This window comes from Dermacentor albipictus, chromosome 1, assembly GCF_038994185.2.
Source record: "Dermacentor albipictus isolate Rhodes 1998 colony chromosome 1, USDA_Dalb.pri_finalv2, whole genome shotgun sequence".
Lineage (NCBI taxonomy): Eukaryota > Metazoa > Arthropoda > Arachnida > Ixodida > Ixodidae > Dermacentor > Dermacentor albipictus.
In genome coordinates, this window is record NC_091821.1 from 423786649 (window position 1) to 423811827 (window position 25179).

General features: G+C 41.8%; 1 protein-coding gene across 4 annotated transcripts in view; it reads right to left on the minus strand.

Annotated features, from left to right (window-relative positions):
- Window positions 1-25179, minus strand: part of LOC135897105 (carcinine transporter-like) — a 40304-nt gene that overhangs the window by 10032 nt on the left and 5093 nt on the right. For all 4 annotated transcript variants that reach the window (XM_065425681.1, XM_065425683.1, XM_065425690.2 and 1 more), the window contains exons 2-9: window positions 23836-24237; window positions 21373-21476; window positions 20699-20853; window positions 19224-19392; window positions 15827-15956; window positions 4325-4416; window positions 2699-2913; window positions 241-422 (exon numbers count right to left, since the gene is read on the minus strand). In XM_065425681.1, the coding sequence (XP_065281753.1) occupies window positions 241-422; window positions 2699-2913; window positions 4325-4416; window positions 15827-15956; window positions 19224-19392; window positions 20699-20853; window positions 21373-21476; window positions 23836-24237 (1449 nt within the window). The remainder of the gene's footprint in view (window positions 1-240; window positions 423-2698; window positions 2914-4324; window positions 4417-15826; window positions 15957-19223; window positions 19393-20698; window positions 20854-21372; window positions 21477-23835; window positions 24238-25179) is intronic.

The following is a 25179-nucleotide window of genomic DNA, read 5'->3' on the forward strand; positions in this document are numbered from 1 at the left end:
TGGCGTCCTTGAAGATAATGTCCTTCTTAATCATACAGAAAAGCCCTTCTGTTGGTATTGAAAATGGCATCAAGAAGAGAAAAGAAGTAGTCTTTACAAAAATGCAGAAAATCTGCCTGAATCTGCAGCTATGAAAGATCAGCTTACAATGGCCACACACGGAGCATAATCAGCCCTAATTTAGGGCTAAAATCGGCCCCAAAGCAGATAAAGTAAAAGCTTATTTTACCTATCACTTACCAAATAGACAATAGATGGGCTAACATAGAGGCTGAGGGTGCCGGCAAAGCGTAGAAACGCCAGGCCACGACCCCTGAGAACGGTTGGGTACACCTCAGCAGAATACTGCATGATGGTGTCATACTCGGCCGTCAGGCACACCCTCATTAGAAGGCTCAGCACCAGCACGGTGACTTGGGAACCTGAACAGAAGGTAAGTTCACAATGTGCTATCAACGCAACAGAATGAACATAAGCACTGGAATACTTATGTATGAGCCGTAGATTTAAAAAATATATATGGGACTACAAAATGAATTTTTGGCATACCATTTGTGTAACCGTAAGCTTTTTCATTTCCTGAAGGCAAAAGCACCTTTCTCATAAAGTGCAAAGCGTTAGTGATATGTAACAAAAATACTAAGTAGCTTTAACAGCTTGAAACATAAAATCATTTTAATTATGGCACCAGCTCATTGTCTGCCTTTCCACCTGTACATCTTCTTCAGAAAATGTACTTCAGGTGTGAGTGAATGACGGGGTCTATGATGGCCAGAACTTTGAGAGCCACTGCCCTAATGGACTGTCATTTACAATACAAAGTAGCAACAGGTTCTTTGGACTTCAACCACCTTTTTCTGAAAAAAATTTGTTCTATGAGCTTCGCAAGAGTTGAGTTTCGTCCTTGTTGGTAGGACATCTTTTCTAGTGCTTAGCACAAAAACTTGGGACATAACTGGCAGAAGTCAAGGCACTGAAGTAATACTTTCAACAGTTGAAAATAGTGCTTATGCGTGTCTCGACTACTGTCCGTCTTGTCTCAGGTTTCTGCTCTAAGCACTAGAAAGCTTGTTCCATCTCTGTAACAATCTCACATAAGGAAATCACCAACAAAATTCTGATAATGTAAACAAGGGAACAAAGAATCCGCAACTGCTTTGACCATTTAGAGTGACATCATTGATTAAGTCCAGCATGATATGAGGTTTGCACACATGAAAAGGTGTGTACACGATGGCACAATGTTATCACACACAAGCACTCTTCAGACCTAGCATTAAAAAAAAAAAAACCGACAGTGATCCATGCTGCGTTGCTTGCCTGAGGCAATTGTTGGCCGGAAGTGCTCCATGCAATCAGTCCTTAATATAAAACGTTAATGCAGTTGCAGACATCGAGTGCTCCACAAGAGAAGTTTTAACGTCAGCAGGCATCGGCAAGCAGAGCAATTACAAATTGCAAACAGCACATCAGCCACAGCATTAGCAGAGCGTGTTCTATCCTACAACTTGGTAAAAGAGTTTGCAGCAATATTTCTGTGGGAACAAAATGCTTCAAGATGAAACCCCACATAAACAAGCCGAGAGAGTGACCATGCAAAAGAAAAAAGCATTGTTTTGACAATGGCATAGCAGATTGCTCAAGCCAGGGGTAATACTAAAACCACATGGTTTTAATGAGTTCTGACACATGCAGACAAACTCAACAAGGCAAGACCTAAGGTTGCTCACACATTGTAACAAATTCCTGTGCTGAACCAGGACCAGGTGCACTTTCCAACATAGCCCACAAAATTTTTTAGCCAGGGCGCACCTCTTGCCGAAACTTCAGTCCACCATTTATTTTCAATTTCAAAGCAAATCCCTTTCAGGCAATAAGAACATCTTTCCACTCATGACTGGTTAAGGCACAGCCTGCTAAAACAACACACGAAATGATTACTACTGCTTTCACAATATGGAGGGCAAGCACCTCTTTAAATATCAAATCCTAGTACATGTGAATATTGCTCAACCTGAGGCACCTTCTACAGAGAAGCTAACACTGCAAATTAGATAGAAGGACGCCTAATACACTGAGATAATAAGCTTTCGGGGCTGCCTTATGGCATAGAAAAACAAACTATATAAAAAAAACTGTAAATACGAATTGGGTTGCTGGCGTTACAACTCAGTTATTAACACCAACAGTTTCCAGTAAGATTTGCAGATTTTTCTGTAGCTAGCCATCTACCATATTTGCCAGCACATTCCTGATACAAAGGAAATAACATTCTTCTGTAGGATTTTTGCAACTGCAGTGGCGTCGCTGATCGTACGATCGATTTTTTTTTATTTGAATTTAGTTGCTTTTCATAAGAGTTCAGCCACGGAAACAACATGGAGGAATGTGTGCAAACACTGCAGAGAACTGTGTTGAAACTAAATATGTTCATGTATACTTGCCCTTCTGAGTCAAGCCAAAGACTTAAAAAACATCCTACATACAACATACCAGACAATAAATGTGATAATATATTACCATCCTTACTTTCATCTCGTTTCCGTTAAGCTCCTCGCTGTTCAAGTACCTATCCTCTCCTGGAGAATACAGAGTAATTATACACGAGCCTGAACAACAAATAAAAGCTTTAAGCCATGGTAATGATCTTGGATGTTTCCCTCTAAGAACATTCAAGTTTCGCTTTTGCAACATTCACCATTGCGGAAGAGAATGGACAGGATGCCAACAATGCCAGCAACACCCGTCACAATAATCATGGGCCAGCGACGACCAAGCGTGTCCAAGCCAAACAGCACAAGCAGCATTCCAGGTAGCTCCACTAGGGAGCCCAACGTGTACGAGAGGTATACATCTGTGCCGAGGAATGACGTGTTGTAGACGTTGGTGTGGTAGCAACAGTATGTGAAGAACCTGAAAATTGGGAGAAAGAAACTACATTGAGCACAGTATCGCTCCTAAAAGAAATCACTCATGATTTAAGCGACTTAAGAAGTCAGTCAAAAGTTTTGCTCCTCAATGGTGTTCCTATTGCGGAAGGAAATTTGTCCTCTCCCATGCACAGAACGTTGCGGCACTACTCATAGTATGCCTCTACCTCATTCTGGATCATGTCAACTATAACTGCCGAGGGGGGATAAGCGCTAAAAATTCCATACACAGATAAAAAATTTAGAGGAGGCTTAAGCTTCGTGTTTAAGAGTGGAACGCAATAGCATTAAAAGTTCCCTGACTGCTTCTCACACTTCCCGGCAACTGGAGCGTATGCAACAGTAATGTTCACCGGAAAACGCTGGCCAGTAATGCTATGCATAAAAGTGGGCTTTGTGGCAGAAATGCGGCCTCTTGCATAAGCTGCAATGCGGCGGAGGTGAGCGCCAGCTGAAGGTATTGCAAGAAACCAGGAGCGCTGCTCCGTGGCTCCCAGGACACCCAAATGTATGTCGGCGTGCGCGAATGGTGGGCACTGTGGAGAGTCTGTGAATTGTAGAAATGCTGGAAAAGGGGTTTCTTTGAGTTTTCGCGTAACAGAATTATGTTTTCTCGTATAGTCAAATTAAAATTTGAGAGCTATCATGTCTGTAGGTTGTGTGTAAGTCATAGCTTATGACTTTTCCACATACTTTAGCTTGAGGAATTCAATTGAGCTGAGTATTCAATAGCTTGAGGATTCAATCTTGGTTACAGACCAGGATGAATTTTTCTTCAACTGCGAAGCTTTTCTTTCAAGGAACTCGTATGGGTTTCCTTTGTAGCAGTTAGCTACGTTTGGGTGGATGTCTCATTTTCCCTTTATAGCATTTAGGGTTATCATGACAATCAGTATACCAAAGACTATTCCCCAGCGCAAGCAACTTGCAACATTCATGAGTGAAAAATAAGTCAACTTTTGTACGTTCAACACAGCCTTGGCGTCTGGCACAGCCAGTAAGTTCCCAATTTTCACAATCTCGGGAAACTGTCCAAGCTATGCGGAGATGTCAGATAAGCTTCAGATAGGAATATATTATATTTCAAATTATCAATATATCAAACTATTTTGCAATCCCCTTTGAGTTAGATGTATCTGGGACTGACTGTAGTACGTCCCAAAAGTAGCATGCCCTGTAAATAAAAGTAATAAAGAAATAAAGAAATAACGTTAGCATTGGTAAAGGAACAGTGCTAAGAACTGAGCTGCCAATGCATGTTAACTGAAGCCTGTTAACGTAACCAAACTGCAAAAATAGTTTCCAGTGCGATCTCCAACTGCCAAAGACTGCAGCAAATCTTTTCGAGCAATCTGAATGCCATAGCGCAATACATAGCCAACTCAGAAAATTACCATGCACACAGCATCAGCAGTGAATGCTTGCGAATCCTGGGTGTTCGGAACAAGTCCAGAAATGTCACCCTCTTGGCATCTTCTTTGGCCCCCTGAAATGTGCAACAGAAACAATCTGATTATGAAGTTAGCGCACAGCAACTTCACAATGAAAAAGAAAAAATACCCAAGCTTGCAACCATTTTTCTCAATTCTTGCCAAAACTACATGGGAAACCAGGCTTTAATCATCAAGCAACATACAATAACTAGACTTCCCAACATAACCTAAGAAGCAAGAAATTATAATATGCAGCGCAAGAAATGGCAACACGTGGGCAAAAAGCAAGCAGTGTGAGCAAAGCCTGGGTCTCTATAAAACCAGAGTCCTTCCATGTTTTTCTGGTCACGAAATTCCGCCATCACGCTATGGGAGAGGTTCATATGCTGCCCAAAGGTGACGCGACGCAGCGCCACTGTGCCGCAGAGGGCATCGTTCGGTACCGAAACGCGTGCGCAGTGCGAAGCGAGTTGAGTGATCGGGTGCGTTCTGCGCATGTGCCGCGCTATTTTTCGAGTGCTGGGCTGTTTAGTTGAAGTGGTGGGGTGGGACAACGATGCCGAACACGTGTTGCAAGTAACAGCTGAAGAAGTAGAATGGTGGCATCTCTAACAAGCCATTTAAAAAAAATTGCTGTATTTGTGATGTGGCTACTTGTGTTCGTTTGAGAGTTGTTTTGCCATGTATTATGAAATGCTTATGCTTTACACTTTCTTGTTTATTCTGTATTCTGTTATTGTTGTTTATTCTTTCTTGTTTATTCTATTCTGTATTTATTGCCATTCGTTTGCTGGTGTTTGTTTTCTGCACCCCAATGCATATCTCTCACGTGCATATCTCTCACGTTTGATGTTATTCCTTTATGCTTATTATATCAGTGTCATGCTTTTAACAAACTTCTTGCATTGTGAATGGTGGACCATTCGTGACCGGATGCCTCTGTGCTGTCTGTATTTCACTCCGCTTATTTTACATGATAAATAAATGATCTTGCTTGTATGTTGTTTTTGCATCAACACGTTTTATTTCTTTGCTTAATTGGATTATATAGTATTTTTTTTTCATTTTTCGATCACGATAAGAATATCAGGACCGGTGATTGCAGCATTTTAACATATTGTAAATAGTTGCACATTAAGAACCAAAATACCTAGTCTCGTCGTTTCTACGTCGAAACCACAAGCAGCGTGAATAAGTGCCGGGCTTACTGACGCTTCTAAACGACTGCTTGCTAAGGCAATTGCCTAATTACAATACAGCTAGTTCAAACTATGCAGGTCCTAACACTTCACGTTCACCTTAATCCGTTGCTAAAAGCCGCATCGAAGACATTCTCGCATTAATCCTACCTAAATCTCATTCAGAAATGGCATCGCTTTGCAGAGAAATCTTAAGCGCACGGAGCAGCTAAATTTTCTTTTTTTTTGTCATTAAGTATTCCACGGTAGCAGCCCTTTGCAATAACAATTTTATTCTTTTGATCTCCTTATAAGATACTGCCCACAGTCAGAGTCCTTCTTTGCCACAGTGTAACAGAAAGTGAACAGCTGTGCTCGGCGAACAATCTGGTGCTATGCACAACGGAGAGTTGGCGCTTACTTACGGACAAGCGGGGGTGCAATAGCCCATATGTTTGCATCTGGTGATAAGTTGGACCACTGGCGCTTTGTTGCGAATGCGCGGTGTTTAATTTCAGGCAAATATTAAAAAGCGAAGCGCACCGAATTGTCGAGGCGAATGGTGATGATGAAGAAATTTGTACCGAGACCGCGCGGCCGTGTACAGCGGACGCATTTCAACAGGGGCGAAGTGCAAAACACCCGTTTATTAAACAGGTGCATTTTAAAGGATCCCAGGTGGTCAAAATTTATCCTGAGTCCCCCACAACGGCATGCCTCATAATCATTTCACGGTTCTGGCTCTTAAAATCCCAGGTTTTTATTATTATTATTATCTATTTATTTTGGTCTGAGACCGCCGCAAGCTTCATGTTATGAGCGGCTTTTTTTTCGTCCCGGGCGTTCATATCAAGGCAGAAGGCAGGCAGTAATTTAAGGCTCAGGCAGTAATTTAAGCATAGTCAATGTTAAATATAGTTACGTGAAACTAAAGCGATGGTTGAGGAAGTTGAGAAAGCTAGAATACCGAGGCTGCCCAACACACAACCACAGCGGTAGCAGCGTTCGCATGCCCTCTCATGCACGGTTGCACCTCTAGCGGCGGGCGCTGGCTCTATATGAAACTGAGGTGGCAGTTTCGTGACCAGAAAAAAAATGGAATGACTATGGTAAAACTGAAACACTGTATGCATAAGTATCGCAGAGTTGTGTAGACATCAAATGCTGTATTATGCACATTAGTTGTAGCATACCCATTTCTGCGCATGACTTTCCTTGCAGCACACAACTTCTTTCTGCCATTTCTTTACAGTAATGGCAAGGAAAAAATGAAACACAGATGTTGAGTTGTGGGTAAATTGAACTTTCTGTTTGTGCAATATAGCTTCATTTCACTTCAATAAACAAGAAGAAGGGGAAACCGAGGGGACCAATTATTGTTAGTCACAACCATACGAAGTATAACCAACATCAGTCACCATGGCCATAAGGTGGTGCTGGCTTACACCCCCAAGGTTGTGCATATGCACATACACAAGTACCCAAGAGTGTAGACGTGGGAATAGCCACAGCCGTAGCTCAATTCGTAAAAGCTTCACAGGCGTAATACAGTACAGTGTGTGTTTGCCAGCCCACAGGGAGCAAATTGTTTTTTCGTCCATTTCTCTTTATTTTAACATTTCTACATTTGAATTAAGAATAGCAAATACTTTCCCCTATGCTTTCTTTGGCTTCATTATCTGTTGGCTTCAATTCACTTTAGTGTGAAGAAGATGGCTACGCATGACCACTTTCCTGAAGACACTAACATGCTTGACGAGGTGCTTCGACATGCCGCCTTTCGTCAGAAACTTCGAAGGAAGAATGCTTTCGTCTTTGTAATTCCTGCAGTTAGCAAATAAATAACTTGCGCACGTACATTGAGCAAATGATTCAATTCTTTTTTATGAAAGAAACGAGACATGACTGACCAAGCCAAGATTTAATTACTCTGCCATTATGAGGACTTTGCCAGAAAATGCACACAAGATCGTACTACCCCCCTGATTTTCTTCTAATTGATTCCACAACACCTTGGAATAAAGTAATATAATTTTGCCACATCTGTTTACAATGCATCATAACACGTGACTGATGGGGTTGTAAAATTATCAGTCACATGTACATTAGGTATTTTTTCCTCCACCAATTTGGCTGCACCAGCAGGAGCAGATGTGAGGAAACCGACTGGCGAGAACACACAAGAAGGACAAGGTCAAAGAACATACAGTACCCAGGACAATGCATTCTTTGTACTTGTCCTTTTTGCACTGCATTTCAGCCAGTTAGCTATAAACTATCTCGCCCAAATCAATTGACCTACGTGAGGTAAATGCACCATTTCGGTGACTGCCGTAGGCAGGCATACTTTCAGTAAGCGTCGGTTTCACACCGTGTCATCTGTCACATCATGTGCATGTGAGTGTGGTAGAAACACGATGTCAAGCAGTGCCCTCACCTACAGTGACACAATACTGTAAGCGTTACGCTAGGCAAAGGCTGAAGGCACAGTCGCTAATGAAATAAACATTATGATGCAAGCAGATAGTATTAAGTGTACGTGCTGGGTTACATGACGGAGACTTTCTACTTGGGGATGGTCAGCAGGGACCGTAAAAGAGCAATGCTAAATCAGCCTAAAGAGTGGATGTATTCCTTCAAGACTACATGCGTTCATTTTTAAAAACGTTCAGTTATAGGGTTTCACATGCCAGTACCATATTCTGATAGTGGGGTACTTCGGATTAATTTTGACCGCCTGAGTTTTAATGTGCAGCTAAATCTAGGTACACAAGTGTTTTTGTAGATCAGAATGCAGACACCACGGCCAAGGTCGAACTACATGTGGATTTATTTAGCAGCAAAAAGTTGGCTATCAGTGAACCAAATGAAGGCCAAAGCTTCCTTTTTCTGAACTATTTATTTATTTATTTAACATACCTTGCAGGCTCCTATGTGAGGCATCGACTAAGAGGAGGTTACAAATAGACATAAGAGCATGAGAGCTGAAATAATGAAACAAATAACAAATTCGAGAACAAAGATAAAAAGGTCATTGATTTAAAGGTATCTTCAGAGGCTCGGACAATTTTTGTGCAGAAACAGTTCTGACAGCTTGTTTGATCAAGTCTTTGGTTCATTTGAACACAATTTAATACTTGTTTGTTAATGCGCAATTAATGTCGACTCAGCAGATGCTGTCGCAACATCACACTGAGCTAGTGCAGAGAATTCAACATAGTGTCTTCAGCAATTTTTCATTTTTGTTCTCGCTTGACAAACTGCCACTTGTGGTAGCACAGCTTTTCGGTGCTTCAGAAGTTCAAGTCCAGCTTAACTCAATATTCCTCTTTAAAGTTTCTTCAAAGCAACAGGTGAGATGTTCCACCTTAACCCTGCCTATTTTTTTATCATGTCCTGAAGCATTATGCTCCAATATGCATACTTAAAGGCCTATGCCTGCATTAACATGCTCCATTTAGTACTCGAGCCCAACTTAGAGGGTGTGCCTATTTAGAACTCACTAAACAGGCGAAAGTTACTTACACATTTCATGTTTTCTTGAGCCAAACTGGTCAATAATGAGTATCAGACATTTCTTTAAAAAAAGCCTGGCATGTAAGTTTGCATCTGCATTCTAAGTTTGCATGTCTAATCTAGCCAATATTACGGTACTAATTAACTGTTCATTCCACACTACTGCAGCTGCTTTCATATGGGGGCAAAATATAAAAACATTTATGCATTGACATTTCGCTCATATTAAATAATTACATGCAATCCAACTTAATCCACAGAGCCCACAACAGCCTTTCTCTTTGTCGCAGTGAAACCGTGGCTTTAATAACTGAATGCTGGAGTTTTACATGCCAAAACCACCATTTGATTATGAAACATGCTGTAGCAGGAGACACCACATTAATTCTTACCATACAGAGTTCTTTAACATGGAGCTACGTCCAAGTACACAATCATTTTTGCATATCGGAAAGCGGACACCGTGGCCGGGATTGAAGCTGTGACCTTGAGCTCAGCAACGCCATAGCAACTCATAGCCACTAATTTACTGTGGCAGATTGAGATGTAAGCACCCATAAATTGTTAATTAGCAGTACCATCTAAGTTTAACACACACTGCACATAGCATATAACAATTAACAAATAAACATCAATGAATTTTTGTTACCAGAGACAACAGATTGCAGTAAGTAGGCAAGGGAGTAGGTAAAGCCAGCATTTATACGTAATCTAGCTGTTTTGGAAGCCTAGCTGTTAGGTAGTGGACAGAAATAAAATGGACCATCATATTTTTGTAGTATTTTCAATTATTTTACCTTTCAGTCTGCTCATGCTAGCTGCTGTAAATTACAGCGCACACCGGTGTTGGAGATACAAGAAACGCACCGTCATATGATCGCAAAGGGACACAATGTGTTTCAGTGGCTGCCGGGTCACTGCAGTATCTCCGGCAACGACCTCGCCAACAAAGCTGCTAGGAAAACAAATGAAGGATCAAACCTCGTTTCTGTACCTTTATCGAGGACTGAGGCAGCCCAACACTTAAGCAATCTAGCGCACCATATCACATTGGAGAAGTGGCACACCCCTGAATTTGCGCAGCATAGATTGCATTCTCTCGACCAATCTTTGTAACAGTGGCCGTTATCTGGGCTTCCCCGAAGTGAAGAAACAATGCTGTGCTGTTTACGCTTGTGCGTTGCATTCACCAATGCATACATGTGTTTAATTGGAATGGTTGATAGTGCCATGTGCAATGCCTGCAGTGTTAAGGAGAACATCTACTGTGCTACTGCCCAACTTTTTAAGATGAAAGACATGACCTCTACGCAGCTCTAAATCAGTAAGATAGAAAACCGTTAACCTTGAATGAGATCTTCGGACCATGGCATCACATATCGCAGATACAAAAGATCGTAAGAGTGCTGCTGCGGTTTTTGTAAGCTACTGGATTGAGTGACCGTCTGTGATCCAGACTGAGTGACCGTCAGTCATATAGAGCAGAAAACTGTTACCACATCAGTGATATCTACAGTGGACTTTCTCTTCTCTTAATATTTCCCTCCCCTTTTTCCTTCCCCCAGTGTAGGGTAGTCAACCGTGCTCACTCCTAGTTAACCTCCCTGCCTTTTATTTATCATTCTCTCTCTCTCTCTCTCAGTGCACACCAAGACAAGGACAGGAAACGACGAAGTCATTTCCTGTCCACGTCCTGGTGTACCCTGAAATTCACAGTAACATGGAACACCAGCTAGCCCGATCTAAACTTTTCTCTCTCTTGTTGTTGCTCATGCTAGAACAGCTATATGAACCTCCATGCATTTGGATTGACAATATTGTTACTCTTACACTATATGACACTACAAATGTGAATTAACTATGAACTAATCATACACTACTGCAGAAGTTCATTCCTCAAAAGCAAAGTTTGAGCTCTCTTATCACCACAATAGCAATATGTTACCCAGACATTAAAACCATGGGTCTGCCCTAAGAGAAAAGTTTTAATACGCTGTTGTACCCCGACAACTATAACAATAATAATACAGTAGATTTCCATTGATTCAACTCTAGTCAATTCAATCCTCACTGAAGGTCTTGGACAGCACCCATTCAGTTCTATGGACTCAAACTTTCACTATTTCGATCCTAAAGTCAGCCTTCGCTGGATAATTCAAACTTGATCAGCGAGCATGCACGCACCTGACCTCTATAATAATCCAAATAGCCAACCCTTTAGTGACAGGGTCCCTCTTGATGGAGCTTAGGGGGCAGTGAATGCATTGAACACAAGTCATCTCCCATCGAAAACACCTATTTTCGGCCTGCCATAGGAAGACTTTCAAGCAACAGTGGAAGCTCACGATGTCTTATCACGGTATTTTCCCCATTAAAACGAGTCTTTTTTTCTTTTTTTTTCTAATAAAATTGAATAAATGCCTGCCTATAATGGCATTTGTATGCTATGCCACATGACACAGCTGTATTGCGCGAAGCTGACTTAAAAACCGTGCAGCAAAGCTTACCTTAGGAAGCCAACCGCCACTGTGCAACACATTTTAGACCCTTGCCAATTTTTCTTGCTAAAAAGTGGGGTTTGCAATAGATTTCGACTCTGCTTGGAAGCTTTAATGTTATCTCTACATTTTTTTTCTACTTTAATCATATAGAAAGCGAGCGCGCGCTTGATTCAGGAGCGTGTTAGAATAGTGCCAATCAGTAGTGTGTTTTGAAGTTTTCTTTTTTTTCTGCATCTTGTTTAATTCGACCCACCGGATAATTTGGTCTATAATCCTATTTATGTCCCCAGCAGGATGGAGGCCTATCTCAGCGACCTCCAGTTACCTCTGTCTAGCGCCAGCTGACACCACCTTATTATTCGTAATTCCAAAGCGTGACCAGCTTCTTAGCTTCATCGACAACATTGATGCGCACATTATCATTCTAACTGAAACCTGGCTAACTGAAGATATCCTCGATAACGAAGTCCTTCCCGCTAATCTTAACTTCACCATGTACCGTCACGATCGCAGCAACCGTAGAGGGAGCGGTGTTCTAATAGCTGTAAGAAATACATTGTCATCATCCTTAGTATACCAAGACGACGTACTCGAATTATCATGGGTTTGTGTTCATACCTCATCTGTGAAAGCTATAATTGGCATTTGTTACCAGCCACCCGATTGTGGGACATTTTTCATCAACTCACTCTACCGTAGTTTAGCGTATATCAGGGATAACTTCCCCAAATCACCTCTTTTTCTATTTGGCGATTTTAATTTCCCCCAGATTAACTGGCCTCTACTTAGCGTACCTGGTAAATCACAGTCCAGTGAGCCCAAGCAATTCCTCGATCTAACCCTTGATTTCAGTCTCCATCAAGCCATAACACTTCCGACGAGAGGGAATAACACCCTTGATCTCTTGCTGACGTGCAGTCCTGAAGACATTAAAGGTGTAACGGCTCTTCCTGGAGTAAGTGACCATGCACTTCTACACATTTCCATATCACTACTGCTGAAAGTTAGATCAACTGCTGAAAAGATAATCTTCAATTACAATAAAGTGAACTTCAATGCCATCAACGTGGAACTTACACGGTTTTATAAGCATTTCCGCGAGTCTTATCTTTCCAGAACAGTTAACCATAACTGGGAATTATACAAAACAGCAATGATAAACCTCAGAAACAAATACATTCCAAAAATAAATATTAGGTCCGATCATAGCAATGAGTGGTTTACCGTAAGCCTGAAACGTCTCCTAAACAAGAAAAAGCGCCTTTATCGATCAGCAAAGAAATCTAACTCCCCTACAACATGGGACCAATATCATCAATGTACAAAAACGTACATTGAAAACTTAGCTTCTGCAAAAAATAAATTCTTTTCCATCGATCTACATAGAATCCTACAGTCGAATCCCAACAAATTCTGGCGCATTCTATCCCCTAGGTCTCGCCCGAACCAAACAGCGCTTATGGGAACTAATGGAGAACCAGTCGAACCAGATCAGTGTGCCAGCGTTTTGAACCGCTATTTCGTCTCGGTGTTTTCTCCTGTAAGCAACTCTACCGCCATAACTTCACCAGAATCCTCATCAGTGGCGATGCCTATGATCCAGGTTGATACTAACGGCATCAGCAACCTTATTGCTTATCTAAAACTGTCGTCGTCAGCAGGCTGTGATCATATCAATAGTAAACTACTAAAAAACATATCAACGACTTCGGCTCAGATACTACAACTGATCTTTACCCAGTCTTTACAATCCGAGGAAGTTCCGGATGATTGGAAAATTGCCCAAATCATCCCAGTCTTTAAATCCGGTGACCGCAAATTAGCCTCTAATTACCGTCCTATTTACCTAACCAGTGTGCCATCAAAATTACTCGAACACATTATATCCACAAACCTAATGACACATCTTGAATCTAACAACTTTTTTTATTCGCACCAGCATGGTTTTAGGAAACACCTTTCATGTGAAACCCAGCTTGCAGAGTTCATACACGATTTGCTCAAATCCATGGATGCCAACCTCCAAATAGATGCTATATTCCTCGATTACCCCAAAGCATTTGATCGGGTCCCACACAATCATTTACTACAAAAACTTTCATCACTAGGAATACCCATCAATCTAATCCGTTGGATCGAAAATTTTCTTTCAGGGCGCAAGCAGTTCACTTCTACAAATGATAGCCACTCTCCTCTTTCCAATGTAACATAGGGAGTCCCTCAGGGCCCCGGCCTGTCACCACTACTATTCCTAATTTACATTAATGACCTCCCTTGCAATATAAAATCGGAATTACGGCTTTTTGCCGATGATTGCGTCATATACAGAGTGATAGGGGAACCAGCGATTCATCTTTTCTTCAGTCCGATCTTGACATTGTCTCCTCTTGGTGCGATAAATTCCTCCTCTCCTTAAACATTAACAACTGCAAATCCATGTCTCTCACCAGAAAACGCACCGTGAATCTGCACCAATACAGTATTGGCTCATTTTCCATTGATTCCGCATTATCCTATAGATATCTTGGCCTCCATCTAACACCATCGCTATCATGGGTAACTCACGTTCAAAACATCTACGCTGCAGCCTCTCGCACACTCGGATAGCTGCAACATAACTTGAAGGCCGCATCTCCCGACATAAAAAAACTAGCATATATAACATTCATTCGCCCAAAACTAGAATATGCCTCGTCCATTTGGGACCCATCACAAGCGTACCTCACCGCTGACCTTGAAGACGTGCAGAATCGCGCCGTCCGATTTCTATCATCATGCTATTCAAGAAAAACCAGTATTACCACGCTGAAACACTCCCTGGCCATCCCATCACTCGAGTCACGCCGCATTATATCTCGCCTCTGTCTTCTTTATCATTTCTACTATCACCCACACACGAAACACGAAAAGCTGCAACCCCCGCACAGGACGTCTAGCCGCCTAAGCCATGACCATAGCATCGCACGCATCAATTGTCGCACCTTAGCTCTGAAGTCATCATTTTTTCCGGATGCTATAGCACTATGGAATGGCTTGCCAAATACCATCGCATCATGCACTAACCGCAAATCATTCCGGGATAAACTAAATGACCATTTTTCATGAGGGCAAAAGGTTCCTGTCATATTCAATTCGGCACTCTGAACAGCTAATTATTTTTTATTTTTACTTGTTTTTCATGTGATGCCTTTTTCACCGTATTTTTCTCGTGTATTAATTGAGTGTTTCATATATATATCTATGTTTTTTTTTTCTCGTGCTTCAATCCCGTGAATTTTACTTTGCATTGTATACGCGTGACAAGAACATTTCACTGTTACATACTCTTTTTTTTTGTTATTGTTCTCTTTTGTCAATTTATTCTTTCTCTTTGACCTTGATTTTGCTCCCCCCCTTATGTAATGCCTTCGGGCCTTTAAGGGAAAAAATAAATGAAATGAAATGAAATGCCTGCAAATTTCCTAATTTCATCACACTACAAATCGAACCCCTCAGTTCCCCTTCTCACATTTATTCACTGCGAGGGTCTCGAATCTGGCAACCTTGATGTCATTGGGTAGCATGTGATGGTTTATTAGCCACGTGCCTGCTCTGCTAAGATCACATGTTACACGACACCGTCGGGCAAAAGAGGATGTCCCACATCCGCCCGCCTTCACTCTGAGTGGCGCAGGCTAACACTCCTAGGGCTATATTTAGTACACATATATACTCAAGTTAGTGGACGAACTGACAGCCGTCGCCGTAGGACAATTGGTAGTGCAATGCACACGTAACATGGAGGTTGTGGCTTCGGCTCCCACTCGCTATAGGTTATCTTTTTTATCCAATTTCGTTTCCCTTTTCATAATTTTCTACGTTACAATGTAAACCACAGTTAATTTCCCCGATGCTTTCCTTGGCTTCATTGTCTGTTGACATTATGTGGCCATACCTAGTTCTCTGTCATCTCAGACATTTTCTTGCTCATGGCACACCGACAACCATTTGAAGGCTTAATGCTTCCAATCTCACATTTCCATGAAGTATTAGCACGCAGTCAGGAATGCATTGTATTTCATTAACATTGTACATTAACGTAACATAATTTCATTAATACATTATTGCACTGCGCTAATGTAATTGTGATTTCCTTTAATATTTTGTGCACACAGTTGTAGAAATGCCATAGGGAGTGCCAATTGCAATGATTCATAGCTAGCACAGGCACAGTTGCTATAGGAAGGATGAGCTGAAAACAGATATATCTAGTGAACTGGGAAGCACACCCGATCTCTCTTCAGCTCCAGATTCTCAGGGATGTCCCTCTTGTTGAAGAAGGCCACCTTGCGCAAATATTTGACTGCATCCTCATTCCGGCCCCGTGTCAGCAGCCAGCTAGCAGATTCTGGCACAAACCTGCACAAGCAAAGGACTTAAGCTTGAAGTTCACAGGATGTAAAAATACCAATAAAAGCAAAGCCAAACTGTACATGAAAACACAACACAAAGCCATGACTTGTACACTACCAATGATGTTCAAGTCATACAGTTCCAGAAGGTTATTGTGAAAGCTATCAAACATCACATAGAACAATGTGACTGACTATGCACTTACCAAACCATGCTAAAAAGTATTTTCTGCCACAAGAGTGACCCACTTTCCTCTCTGTGCAACATTACAATGAAGTGCACACAACTGGTTGGAAATTATGCATTCATGAAGGGATGAATGAAAGGTGATAGACAAGGAAAGATGCAGACACAATAAAAGCACAAGGAGGTTCAAGCACTGTCATTACAGAACCGTATACCATATTTGGGTGTTTGAAAGTGCATGGACAGTGCTATGAAGGTGGTGAAAAACAGCTTTAAAGGCAAGCTGCAACGTAATTTTGGACTGCATAAAAAGCCAAGTTTAAGATAATGTTGAGACAGAGGAGTGTCCATGCAAAATTTGATGTTTGAGATATGAGTGAAAGCATCCCAATAAGGCTACAAAAATTTACCATTTTTGATACTGAAAAAAAATATTCATTGACGATTACGATACTTCCCAATGTGAAATTTGAGTGCAGCTCCTTTCACGATATACAGGCTGGTGCGGACAATCTGTCTCAAGCGGCACATTGCAAACGGAGCAAAATGTGGTGCGACTGCCTCGGTAGTCGGGAGATCGTGAGAGCTGGAGTGTGGGTGACATGTGGGCATGATTCACAACAGCTGCCACAGACAGACCTCCACTCACACAGCGCTTGAGCTACACTCACGCAGCGCTCCACAGACGGCACGCACTACTCTGGTTCCATCTCGTAGCCATCATTACCGCAAAGCCCGTCTTGCACGGCACCACACCTTTCTTCTCACACTTTCGCCATACCATCCTCCGCTTTCTGCCTCATGGTTCTGCTGCACCCTCACTCTCCGCTTTCTTCCTTGCGTTCTCTTCGCTATCGCCATCTTTCATATTCCACTGCGCCCCGCATTCGCTTTCATGCTTCGCTGTGTTCGTTTGCTCGGTTATGAGGGACAACACCAATTCTCGCCACAGGAACAGGCGCCTAAAATCTGCACCCTAAAACCCCGCCTTTACCGCTCACCAGAATTGCTTGCACATGACCTAGAGTGTGGCTTCTCGGCATGACCTCCGAAACTGCACTGGCACCACCCTTGCAATCTCTGAGGCCACGCTGCTGTAAAGTGCAAATGCCGCAGCCTCCTTGGGGTGCCGCGATGAGACCTCTCGCTGCAGAAACATTCGGAACTACCACGTGCTCTGATTGGTCTCTGTGGTTTTCAAGGCATGGCAATGTGAGCCAGCCTGAGCGCCTGGTGCCCACAGCGTGCTGAACAATCTCAGACACAGAGTGCTGGTATTTAAGAGGAAGCTTTAGCTTGGGCCCAACTCCATCGCGGCTTATTCAAATACAAGTAAAACGCAATAACACTTTTCTGAGATAACCCCTGGACCGATTCAAATGAAATTTGTCGCATTTGAGAGAGAAAGTTAAATTCTAGCGACTGTTGGAAGTGGAATTTCGATTTAGGGCCTGAATATTATTAAAAGAGTTTTCAAAACATTGAAAGCTAAAAGAAATAGAAGCACTAAGTTTACAAATTAATAGCTCTACTTTAAGAACAGATGTGGTTGCTCTGTAAACGGCATCCATTAGGTCATTCAAAGCAGACAAATTTCTTATGTCAATTGATATCTTTCGTGAATTTGTTACGTTGTGTACAAGGGTTCTGCAAAAGCTGCATTTCCATATTACATTTTTTTTAGGATTTATGTGTAACATATCAATTTTGTTCGATTTATATGTACTATTACATGCAATTCACAGAATTGTGATATCATTTTTCATTGCTGAGTTACCAGAGTTCTAAACTTGGTCGTTTCGTTTTCTCAAAATTTCTTATTTTTGCCAATTTTTAATAAAGAATTGACAACCTAAATAAAAAATTCGAATCTAACAATCACTAGAGTTTAAGCTTTTGTTTTAAATGCAATAGACCTCATCAAATTTGGTGTAGTGGTTGCCAAGAAAAACAAATTCTCGTTTCACATATATTTAGATAGGAGCACCCGAGCTAAAGCTTCTTAAGTGATAACACCACCAGGTGCAAGAATCATCTACTTAGGTGCTGTTTAAAGGCTATTAAAAAAAAAATCTGCTCATTTATTTAGTTATTTATTTATGTACTCAATTTAGCCTTCAAAGCCCTTCAGGTTTTAAGAGAAGATGACAATCACGCAGCTAATGTGGAACCTTAAAGGGGCCTGAACCACTTTTTATCGAAGTGGACAAAGGCACTTGAAGTGAAAATAGGCTGTTTCAGAAATACTTTGCCGCAAAAAGTACTTCAATGCATTCAGCAGAAGTGGAATTATTGGCAATCAAGTACAGCCTCCTCTGTGCTCCAGTTCCTTCTTCAATGCCTTGCACGGCAAAAGCTATGGCGCAGAGGGGCATGCCCACAATGCTCCCCTTCTAAAATCATGGTGCGTAGTTCAAATTTAATTTTTGAATGTTAACACAGACGCCACGGCTTCCGCCTTTGGTGCCTACGATGCACTAAACATAAGCCAAACGCGATTGTCCTCCACAAGCCGCTGTGCACTTAACCAGTGGACTCATGGCGGCGCCCTGCGGCAGCCGCAATATCTACGCCATGTAGCCAACTGCAGCTTGATGTCAGCTATCGGCCAATAGCAGCCGTCTAAGGGAATGACGAAACAGTGCATCCGATGACAAAATAGTGCGTCTAGAAGAGAGTAAGGACGGGGCCATCTGTTGAAAAGAGAGCATTTGAGAGAAAGGTGACTTCGCAATCCACTTGTGAGCTCTATGCACCACGTACAACAGCAAAACTTGGCTGAGATGTTCACAGCAGCATATGCTAATCACGAGCTACATTATTTTACCAAGCCCGAGACGTGGTTCAGGGCCCCTTTAATGGGGTTACCACGTAACTAGGGTCACACAATGAAATTTAGTACACAGTGCAGGTATATATCACATGATCTTGTCTGATTTTATCATAAAGGAGTAAATAAGATGGTTTAAACTGACAGGGCAGCTTACAGTTGGCCCTGATGGTTCTGAAGTACATCCAAAACATTTTTATGAAACTTTGAAGCCCTACTTGGCAGCACAACATAGAAGAAAGGATACTCGTATGTACCTCATGAAGACGACAACCAGCAGCAATGGCATGCTTGTACAGACAGACAGATAGGTCCAGTTCTGAATGCCATAGGCCAACCATGGACACAGCATAGAGAAGATGATGTATGACAGTGCCCACAACACTATGGGTAATGTTCTCCAGCGAGGTCCTATGTATTCAAGGCCTGCAAGATAACCAGAAAAACAAACTTATAATGTGTGTTATCTATAACTACCTTCACATTTCATTATGCCAATCCCATTTCTGTACATAGGATGCCTGCTGATGACTTGCTGGTTGCCTACTTATACAACATAGATGGAAAAAAGTGTTTAGTACTTTCATATCAGCTTAGATGATGCTAACTTCCCTCACTCTGACTGTGTAAAGAATTTGGAAATACACAGAGATTATTCTTTTATATTTGTAAAAGAAGGCAATTGGGTTATACAAGATTTTCCAATATGCTGACTGACATAGTTTATAGCGTCCCGAAACAAAACTGGGGCTATGATACAGACCGTAGCGGAAGGTGCTCGATTAATTTTGACTACAAGTTTATTTAAAGTGCACCAAAGTCCAAGTACACGAGCATCTTTGCGTCCTGCTCACATCATATGCAGCCACTGTTACCAACAATCAAACCCACAACCTCACACTCAGCAGTACAATGTCACAGTCACTGAGCAACCATGGCAAGTGGCAACTACTCATGTAAGAGTTATACCCCAGATCTCAAACAAAATATGTGCTTTTAATAAATGTTTACTTACATCAAAAGGTGGCCACAGAGCTAAAAGGCAAGTACAGTAAAAGCATGTAAACCAATACACACACACAAAAAAAATTTCGCAAAGCTTGTGTAGACAACCTCTTTAATATGTTAGTAGAAATTTCAATGAAACTCTTTAATTTAATCTTCAAATAATACAAGACCAAATATGCTCATCCCAACAAAGTAATATAAATGGAGAATGGCTACACGTGCCACATACCGCCTTCCTATATCTGTGAGCATTAAGAATTTCTAGGCATCACCTTTTCAAATGTACCAGCATTCTTTGAGCAGAAGAATATAATTACTGTAATAGCCAAACAGCAAATTCCTACCGGTTATGTGCACCCAATTAAAATTTCAACACACGTGCTCTGCAGGAGAAAACTAACTCCCCCCCCACAAAAGAAAGATGTGTAAATCAAAATTATTGATCAATTTTTGTTTATGTTAGATATGTCCCATTTGTGCTTCATTTGCCTAGAATAGTACACACTTGCGCCACATGGTAAGCTTCCATAGTTCTGTCAAGGTAAAAGGAAACATCCTTCTGCCCACTTGAAATTCACTCACAATAAATGAAAACTGAGTGAGTGAATAAGTGAGTTGCCGAGTCCAATCAGGCCAGTGCCCCAGATCTTTTCTGGCCGAAGATAGATGCTTTAAGCAGTGCCGCAAGGAAAATTATGAGGAAACGTTAGGAGCAGTTACTCACTAAGCACATAAGGATCTTCTGAAAGTGGAATGATGCACATTCCCACAAGAAAGCGCAGAATGGTGAAGCCAACCAGGTTTGTCACAAAAGATGACGCCAAGCCGGCCAGCCATGCCAGGGCATAGCTTAGAACTATTGATGGCTTTCGGCCATACCTGCAAAGGCAGCCAGATTACACAGCAGCTGGCGCAATCACAATAGCTCTGCACTCAACATCCTCATCTACCATTTTCAAAACAACTTCAGCATCAAAGTACACAATCCTCTTTTAACTAGCTGTTCCGAAGGCTACATTACGATAACTGTGACTACTGATTTTTGACTTGGCTGCTTATATATATCTGGGGCCTACAAATTCACGAATTTGTTTTCCTAACTTGTTTGTCTAAAATTATGTCCTTGTACAAACCAGCATCAATACTACACACTCTTTCAACTTGCAGAACTGTTTTGGACACTCTTTAAGACTTCAAACATAATAAATGCATTCTGACAAAACATAATATGGCATATATCATTCAGTTGGCATGATTACAGCTAGCGAATAGGACAAGATATTGTGCGCGCATTATGTGGAAATCTAGCAGATAATAATAAATGCATCAAGAAAGCATAACTATGTGTAAATGTAAGCTGTAGAAGGGAAAAGCAGAATGTAAATGAATGACACTAACCTGTCTGCAATGAAGCCAAAAAATACTGAACCTATGCTGGTTCCAGCGTAGAAAAAGGTTTGTATGTAATATGACAGATGACTTTGGTCGCACACCATATTCAGCTAAGGAAGAAACCAGAAGAAAGATTCCATAAGTTTTTTTTTTTTATGGATGCAGGTTAACGTTGATGAGAGGCTTTGTGACCTAATCACCATTTCTTATAACAATACAACCAGGTGAGCTAGTTGAGACATACTTATGAGCAAAGTCCAAATAAACAGGCAGCGGATGAGGTGAATCAAAATGCTGTGCTGACTGCTAACTGGAAAGTTGAATTACATGGGATGCAGCACATGTACAGATATAGGAAACGAAAGAGGAAAGCCACCTGGATTGACAACCCATGTACTGATAATCCAAACTGAATTCTAAAAACACTCTGCCACATTCTTTCTGGGCATACTAAACTAGTAGTATTTCCTAGGCTTTGGAACACTGAAGAAAGCCATAATTTGGTCTTGACCTTATAAAGCATTTCCAAGCCTGAAGACTTAGTAGGTGCAGCAAGTGGTCGCTCCAAGTGATCACAACATTATGAGCAACCTGGCGGTCACTTTTGCAACAGTTCCAACACAGGCAAGCAGTATTTTGGAACGTAGTCGGCACATCGAAAACGATGTGATTTCTTGCACTTATATTTTTCTCAGGCTCAAAAAGCTGCTCAATGAGCCTACATATTGCTTTGGTCTTTGCCTGCAAGAACAAACTCTGCTCGCTGTGAGATGAATAACATAGGTCTTCCAAGCAAGGCCTGCAATGAGGGTTACATACAACAGTACCCACTTTGCAAGCATGGTTGTGTTCCCAAAGTCATTATTTCTTAAAGTCAGATCAACATTCGGAAGAAAGAGTGTTATGCCAGTGACTACTATGAAGGCTGTGTTACATGTAGATGTGCCATTTTTTTCAGAGCAAGAGCACACTACAGCATTATTCTGACAAGAAGCCAGTGAAATCTTTGACACTCTTGCCATTCACTGCAACAAGTTGTCTTGCATAACCCTATTGTCAGTATCTCCGCTTGAAGAAGAAAGTTGCAAATATCCCAAATAAGTAGAGCAGCAGTCTAGCCACGTGCAATCTCCAGGCTGCATTTTTTCCTTGTTTTAATTTGCTTCCACTTTCTTTTCTCGAGTATGTACAAACATTAAGAGGCCTGACTGTTGGGCTTATTGGTCATACGTTCTGACTGTGCTAATTTAGCCCAAAGTGACACACTTACACAATGAGGCGATGGGGCGCATTTGCATCAAATAGTGCATATATCAGTGGGTGGTGCTCATCCCTATCTGCTTTTTAAAGTGAAAGCTTTACTGACCTCATCGAGCCGAGTTTTGCCGTCATCATCAATTTGACCTTCATTTAACCGCAGCTGCGCCATAGCCTTGGCAATGCATCCCGTCACTCGCCGCGCTGAGCTCTGCTGCCGCCGCAGTTGCCGGCTTGGCGCATGCGCTCTCCTCAGCTGGGTCGCCACCTGACCACGTGACTCACCACATGCCTGGCTAAAAGGAGCGTCACGCTCACCTAGCGAGTGCGAGCTTGGCCATGGATGAGAGCGAGGCTGGGCCGTCTTCTCTGAGCATTGTGCGAGAGCAGGAGGATTTGAGCCGTCATCGCCAAATGGCATCACACCACCCCGCGAGCTGCTTCACTGGAGAGGGTCCAGAATGTAACAGGCGTCGCACCGTCAAGATCAATGTAGTGACCGCGTTTTTGCCCTGTCTGCTTGTGCTTTGACACTTCCACATGTTCGCAGCGTTTCTTTGCATGTCTAGCACTTGCGCTTTTCCTGTGGCACAACAGGCATCGTACCGTTGAATGACATGTGTCTACCCAAGCCTAATCACAGTAATGTTTAGCCACCGACATAGGCACAGCCGTCATACCTGGCTTAACGATGATTGTATACCTAAGTATAATAATTACAGCTAAACCAAAGGTTAACCAAATGAAACCAAGAGTTAGCCAGGCTAAACCAAGCTTTTGCTATGCATATCAAGGGTTAGCTGAGCTAACTCATTGCCAAATTTTCTGTGTGTCTGCCCACCAATTTGTGCTAAGTTACCATAGTCAAAACATATGAGCACTTTACTAGGTAGCAAGGGCCAAGTCCTGTGCATTCTCATCATTGGTGAAAATACTTGACCTGTTACCTCTTAAAATATTAACCCTGATTCTTTTCTTGCTATCACTACCTAAACTGAGGTATAGAACTTAATTACAACAACAAAACACACATACACACACTTTCAAACGTTAATAAGTAGCACCAGGCTAGAAAGATAATAAAGCTTACTACACTGCAGCCAATGGAATTGATACCTGCCAAACTCAACAATAAATAACAGATGCAACAGTTTAAGCTTTGCATTTTCAAAAGAAAACCAGGATGAAAATCTTACAGCCATGAATTCTTACCTCCGTAGCGATCGTTGGATAGAGGTTGCCAAAATTGTAGTCCCAGCCATTTTGGCAGCCCACCACATCCCATGAAGCATTCGCCTCCACAGTGCCAGCCTCAATAAGAGATGTTAAGTTCACATCGTACATACGACACTGGCTGAGCGTTCCCTTGCCTTCCTCATCAGGAGGCAAGGCCAGAGTCCTCAGAAAAGCGGACGTGAGATTGGATGCATTTAGCAGAGCTTGGGGAACCTCAGTGAGATGGCACGAATAATGCTCGGGGATGAGGATGATGAAGTACTGGGTGAAGTAGACAAGCGCGCAAAGAGCGCCGGAAGGAACCACCAGCAACAGCACCAGCAGCTTCTGATAGGTGCCAAAGTCGCCTGCCCCAGATAGCGCAGAGTTAAAATCCATCTGCAAGAGATTGATTTGCCAAGGGAGGCAGCATGTCACAGGTGTGCTGCATGACGATATTGATAAAATTATTAAAGAAGGTAAAAACACATTTACAGAGAATACTTGCAGATGAAGGGCAGACGAGTTGTGGCCAAAATAATGAATGGACTGCTCAAGTCAGAGAGCACCATTTTGCAGTTATGTCGTCATTAAGCAAGGTCAAGAAACATAAATGAAAAGCCACTATTCAGCAGCTTTAAAATGTCTGAAGCCCCTCACAGACAACAAAGGTAAGGTCAGCAACAACTCTCTGCTAGACATTAAAATATAAAAAAATAGATATAATAGATAAAACATATAAATAATAGAATACATAATATATAGAATACGAAAAAGAAATAGCCTTCAATCAGTATGTTCAGCGAGTATCATCCATTATAATTTCACTAAGCTAAGAGTTTTTGAAAGGTATGTGCTGCTTACTATTCCATATGACTGTCGCAGCCATGATCTATTTCTGCAACTGGATGTAGTAGCTACATATATCTGGCTTGTACAAGCATAAGCTAAGTGTATCATAAGAGGCCAACAAACAAAGACACCAAGGACAGCATAGGAGAAATTACTTGTACTTACTAATTGAATTAAAGAAATGAAAAATTATCAAATCAAAAGAGCATCGCAAGCGTAATGCGAAGATGTGGGATCGTTCCCCACCTGCGGCAAGTTGTTTTTTCATCCACTTTTATTGCCATTAACTTTTCATTTCGTTAATTCAATTAGTGAGCACAAGTAATTTCCCCTATGTTGTCCTTGGTGTCTTTGTTTGTTGGCCTCTTATGATATGATTAATAAAAATTGGGCCCCTCGGTTAACCCCCTTTCTTCTCATTCATAAGCTAAGCATGGCAGTCAAGAAAAGAGTTTAACTGCAGATTCATAAGCAAACTAGCTGTATGCC